Genomic DNA, 5,981 nt, shown 5'->3' with positions numbered 1-5,981 from the left:
AGAGAGAGAGAGAGAGAGGTCTTCGTGATTTGAGTTGCTGGCAACAGACATGCTCAGTGCTGCATAATGCATCAGATAAGGTTGAAAACATGGACAGGCGACAGACTAGAAAGAGAAAGTGTTAAAGAAAGTAGACAAAGGTTTGGCTGAAGTGAATTGTGTGCTTCTGCATCCGTTTGATTATGTGTATCTGAGCCAAACAATTAGCTTAATTTACAAAATTGTCATTTGTTTCATTGTACAAAATCTTATTCCTTTGTATTTTTGAGAAATGTTACATCTGAATATGAGATGTATATTATGTATTTGTTAATCAAAATATCTCAAATGCCTAAAATCACACATGTACAATAAGCACAGCTCACCTACCAACAGCTAAACAGAGTTCCCTGGAAATGCCGTTCCACTGTCCGGCCAGCAGATAGCAGCATCAGTCCTGTGATCCACAGAGTGAACATGAGCAGGCTGAATATTAAACAGATGTTCAATAAATACAAAATGTCAAGAGACTTAGTAAATTCCCCAGTGCCAAGGCGAAGATAGTCAATTTCAAAGTATTTTAGTGTGAAATAAACAAATGCCTTAAACAACAATATAATGAAATAACCAATTAATTACTGACAACTTATTTTTGTCTCATTTTAGGGCGAGGATGGCTTCCCAGGTTTCAAGGGAGACATGGGAATCAAAGGAGACCGGGTGAGGAGCATTTCTGAAATAACATCATCTAACGTCATACAAATAACTTAATTCTTCTCATGCAGACAATTAGTGTACATCATTGTGATATTCTCCGTCCGTCTATTAGGGTGAGCTTGGCATAATTGGACCCCGTGGAGAGGATGGTCCTGAGGGTCCTAAAGGCCGATCTGGCCCCAACGGAGAGTCAGGTCCCCTTGGTCCTGCAGGAGAAAAGGTAATCCTGATTGAGCACTGAGGATGCTTGAAAGCTGATACAAGAATAGATATCTAGCCATGTTTTCATCTCAGTTGAGTTTTTGAACCTTGCTTTCCTTGTGCTAAAGTTGTATGCTGACGATTTGTGCTGTCGATGTCTCTCAGGGTAAACTGGGCGTTCCAGGATTGCCAGGTTATCCAGGAAGACAAGGACCTAAGGTAAGTTAGCATCACTCTCACCAAAATAAGGGATGGGTTTTTAATTGTTATTTCTGCCTGAATCTGCCCCAGTCTGCTCTGTTATCACAACTGTCAAGGCTTCACACTTATCAGAGTACACTGGCATAACACAACAGATAAAAACGTCTGCACTGGACAGCGTGATGATTTCATGTAAATTGATTTACCATAAAGAATTATTAACTGTTCATAGTGAAAACACTTACGTGGTAAGATAAACCATTTCAGTGCAGAATGGTGTGACAGTCAAAGCAGATAAGTGTTACCTGCCTTCTTGGGGAGGAAGTAAAAGTGATAGCTCTGGAAATGAAGCATCTAATATTACTTTTGTCTTTATTAATGAATAATATATCATTTAATGTTTACAGATAACTTATAATCCATTACCAAGAACAAATTTGTTGTCTTTTTAACTCTTTAATTATTCAGATAGATTGTTAGTTCACTTATCTTAGAGGAGAATGTATTTATTATTTAATGCAATATGCATTTATTAACAGCATATATATATGTGTGTGTGTGTGTGTGTGTGTGTGTTGTAACTTCAGTCTTAATGGATTATTAGAAAGTGAGAAAGCAACGAACAAATAGAAAGGGTAAACAAGAGATAGAGAGACATTTCACAACCTGGCAACCCAAAAACATCTCCTCATCAATTCCTTATGACTGATCTGTGAATCATTAGTAAGTTGTAACTTATAACTTTGAGGGTTTAAAGGGTATCTTAATTGAAAATACATCTTCATTACAGATTTGTTTAGTATTAATCATTGGTAATTGATTACCAATGGCTCAATTATTGTGAATTAATATGATTGCCCTTCCCCACCTCACAAACTCTGTAAGTTTTAGCTGTGATTGTGCTGCAAAAACTGTGCCCCCTTCCGTTTGTTGCTTTAAAGCGATGCAGCTGTTTCCTGCCAAATCTGACATGGTGGTACATAAAATGTGCTTTAGAGATTGGTTGATAGAGAATAAGAAGAGTGGACTCATTTAGTCTCATTTGGATATCATATGAATCATACCAATGTCTTACAGTTTATTCTGAAGCTTTTTGGTTTCATTTAAAATGTGACAGCAGTCTTTCATTCAGTGACATTTTCATTTTAAAATGATCATATAAGATTATTTTAAAACCCATATTCACCTTGCACTTGCTTATCTCTCATATCAAATCATCAGCTTGCTGTCCTCCACCCACTGTACATGTGGATTCAAAACGTACAAAATGTCTGATGATCCTGTAGAACCAGTTACTGTAAGCGTCTAAGTGAACATGAGTTGATTCTGAGAGGTGCTGCCAGCTTGGATGTCTAAACACTGCCTATGGGACTTACAGCCACAGTATAAGGTTTAATTACTGCAGGGGTTTGTACTTCATCAGAATACTGCAAAGAGAAATGTTTACTCTCCGTGTGTATTTTTATGCTGATGGCATGACTCTAATGTCCGAGGCTGTTAGACCTGTAATGAGCCCCTAAATCAGTATTTTAGTAATGAGCAAAAGAAAAATATATGATTTTGAATTTACAAACTTTTGAGTCTGAAAACGACTCACAATCTCTAAACACGATGAACTAAGTTAATAGGTGAGTCAAGGTTTGACAGTGCGTCAACATTTTAGAGAGAGAAAAGCTTATTAGACATAAGGTATTAGACATAACCGAACTGTAGTGACATGTGGAAATCTTAATTTTGAGGAAGTCAAGGTTTGTCATTGATTATTTTTTTATTGACTGTCCCTAATGCAACGTGTGATGAGGTGCTGCAGAATGGGTAAGCTGCTTTTAAATCCCCCGTTCACAGAGTTTGACTAAGGAAAAAAAATCATGTCTTGTCTTGTGTTTACAGGGGTTGTGCTAAGCCAGTTATTCCTCTCTTTGTGTGTGTGTGTGTGTGTGTGTGTGTGTGTGTGTTCCCCACATACTCATATAACTTTAAATAATTTCCCTGAAAAACTTCCTGTGTTCCACTAGCTTGATAAACATTGCAGAGATACCAGTGTGGGGAAAGTTTGTGAATTTGATATATTCTCTTGGGAAGTCAGGAAATGTTAGGTTATCTTTATGTAAAATGCTCACTTCACAGAAATATAGAGAGGTGTTTTACAATTTAAATATGTTCATCGTATTAAATAGTGGTGTTTAACTCAACTGAATAAGAGAAAATCTTTTTAGAAAAACAACATTAACAGTGTTAAAGTCATGGAAGTAATCAGTTTTATATTTCAAACCTCACACTAAATTCATGTTATTTTACATAAGGGCCGTTGCATTAACCGTGTGAATCTACGGTGTGTAACTGAAGCCAATATCCAACAACAGTGCAGATAAATACAGGATGAGCCTTCATTATCATGCATGCCCTGACCCACCCAGCCTCTATCTTGTTTCTCTCATTCCCCTCTATGATATTCCCTCTGCTATTGACAGGGCTCAAGCGGTTTCCCTGGGTTCCCTGGAGCCAACGGCGAGAAAGGAGCCAGAGTAAGAAAACACACAAACACTCATAGAATACACACACACTGTGCCCGTTTGTGTATGAAAATCACCAAGCCATCATATCCTAGCACAAAAGAAAATTGATTCCTATTATAAAGGCATCTGTATGGTGACTTGGCACAAAAAATAACGGCAGCAAAATCAATGTTGGGGAGAGAACAAAAGATGTGGAAACAATGGTGCTTTCATTGAGCCCCTCGCACCATTTCTAGCCCTAAAAGAAAATAAGTTTAACTCACACCGCTTTGAGAAGGTTCAAGGTACAGGTTATCCATGAAAAAGCCCCAGAAATTCATATTCCTAATAAAACTGTTGATTCATGGAGGTAATGATAGAAAAAGTATCAATTTCAGATGCTCTTAAATGTATAAAGTGGTGGGGAAAAAATTGCAATTTCCTTTGTTGAGTACGTCAGAATCATTTAATGGATACTTTGAAGTACATTATCTCACTTATGCCAAGGCCACCTGCCAAAATTAAACACTTTTTTCGTAAAGTTAAATTTTGTCTAGTGTTGACTTAAAGCCAGAAATCCATTGTTGTCCATTGTAGAAATATTTTCACTGCATTTTTTGGCAGACTGTTTCTTCTGCTTTAGCCAGCCAAGCAGTGGAAATTATATTACTTAGCAAATTCTTTGTCATTCAAAAAGTGCGTATTGTACCTATAAACACACAACAGCAGTACTTTTTATTGCCACTGCAATATTACCTGTTGTTGACTTTTTTCTAACAAAGATATTAGTGATCATAGTTCCAAACTCAAATAGGTTTTTACAAGATTTTACTGAAAGACTCATGCAAGTAACATGTGTCTCAGTGCAATGCAATGTACTGAAAGATCAGGAAGATGTTATTCAGCACAACTGAAGTTTAATTTATGTCTTAAAATGATCTGAAGCTACTAATTTAGAACATGAAACTATTTGTTCTGTGGCTGTTTGACATTGTAGAAGTGATTTTAGTCCTTATCTGTAGGAGAGATGTTAGAGTGCTGTCAGTGTGGATTCATGTTGAATAATGTAATGTTTTTCCTTTGACTATCTAACAGGGTGTTGCAGGCAAACCTGGTCTAAGAGGGCAAAGAGGTCCAACAGTATGTATTTATCACTTTATGATTTCCACCATCAATAAAACTAATCAAATAGTATCCAATCATCTTGTATTGACCTGAAGTCTTTCTTTTTCAACAGTTTTAGGATCTGATATTATTACTTTAGACTGTATATTGTATTACTAGGCTTTCCATCTGACTCTTGAGTTTCTCTCTCTGTAGGGTCCTCGTGGGGGTCGGGGAGCTAGAGGCCCAACAGGGAAACCTGGTCCCAAGGTACATCAACTATATTAATCAGAATAAAACAGCTCTCACACTAACTTTATACCTTAAAATGACTCTATCACAAAGTACAAGCCCTTTCTACTGCAGATCTGCAAAGACATACGTAAATATTAACTGATGATGATTTGCTGTGTGTTGCAGGGAACAGCGGGCAACGATGGTCCTCCAGGCCCGCCCGGAGAGAGAGTAAGTCCATTACACAATGAGTCTGTGATGGTTATAATACATGTGGATAAAACAACGCTTACATCTTTGTATCAGTTTGTCAATATTATCTTTGCATTAAGAATTGTGATTAGGCCATTTAGCGTCATCCTCTGACTGGCTACTAAAAAACATGGCAGTGTTTTACTGAGCAAAGCAGTTTTCCTAGAAAGACAAGAAGAGCAGTTAAGGTTTAACTGGAAATAATAAAGAAATAATAGATTCAGAGTCATTCAAATATGTGAGTCTTTGCTCGTAAAGCTTTTGATTTATTGTGTGTTTTATAAACACACACTGATTCTATCAAGTCTTTCTTGTCCCAAAACAAGTTGATAGGTTTACTGGTTAGGGCAACTTAGCCAACAAACTGTACACATACATCCATGTACAACTCTTACTATCATTTGGGGGTTTGCTTTAATGCTATGTTGTTGTTCCTACCTTCTTCTGATAGACAGGAGCATTCTTTTTAAATCCCTTTGCTTTTACATTGGTTCTCACAGTTGTCATAATGTCCATTTCTCCTTTGCAGTACAGAACTGATTCTCCACAAAAAAAGAAAATTGTCCAAAGCTGGATTAAAACGAATTTGTATCTAGCAATCTGGCAAAACAAGCATGTAGGAGTGTACCCAAACTATAAAAGCTCATCTTGATTTCCACATGAGCTACATGGCTAGCTACAGTAACTTACTCATCATGACTCACTAAAATAGTCACATTCAGTGTTTCCAATGTCAAAGGCCAATGTAAATTATAATTGTTAAAGCATCCACTAAATCCACTAGTTTTACTCGTACTC

General features: G+C 37.0%; 1 protein-coding gene across 1 annotated transcript in view; it reads left to right on the top strand.

Annotated features, from left to right (window-relative positions):
* Nucleotides 1–5,981, top strand: part of col11a1a (collagen, type XI, alpha 1a) — a 79,742-nt gene that overhangs the window by 39,302 nt on the left and 34,459 nt on the right. Inside the window, exons 29-35 of the mRNA XM_035655967.1 lie at nucleotides 646–699; nucleotides 809–916; nucleotides 1,063–1,116; nucleotides 3,570–3,623; nucleotides 4,689–4,733; nucleotides 4,914–4,967; nucleotides 5,118–5,162. Coding sequence (XP_035511860.1) covers nucleotides 646–699; nucleotides 809–916; nucleotides 1,063–1,116; nucleotides 3,570–3,623; nucleotides 4,689–4,733; nucleotides 4,914–4,967; nucleotides 5,118–5,162 — 414 coding nt within the window. The remainder of the gene's footprint in view (nucleotides 1–645; nucleotides 700–808; nucleotides 917–1,062; nucleotides 1,117–3,569; nucleotides 3,624–4,688; nucleotides 4,734–4,913; nucleotides 4,968–5,117; nucleotides 5,163–5,981) is intronic.

Source organism: Morone saxatilis, unplaced genomic scaffold (assembly GCF_004916995.1).
Source record: "Morone saxatilis isolate NCDOM2014 unplaced genomic scaffold, NCSU_SB_2.0 Contig0, whole genome shotgun sequence".
Lineage (NCBI taxonomy): Eukaryota > Metazoa > Chordata > Actinopteri > Moronidae > Morone > Morone saxatilis.
This window is presented reverse-complemented; position numbering and strand designations above follow the sequence as displayed.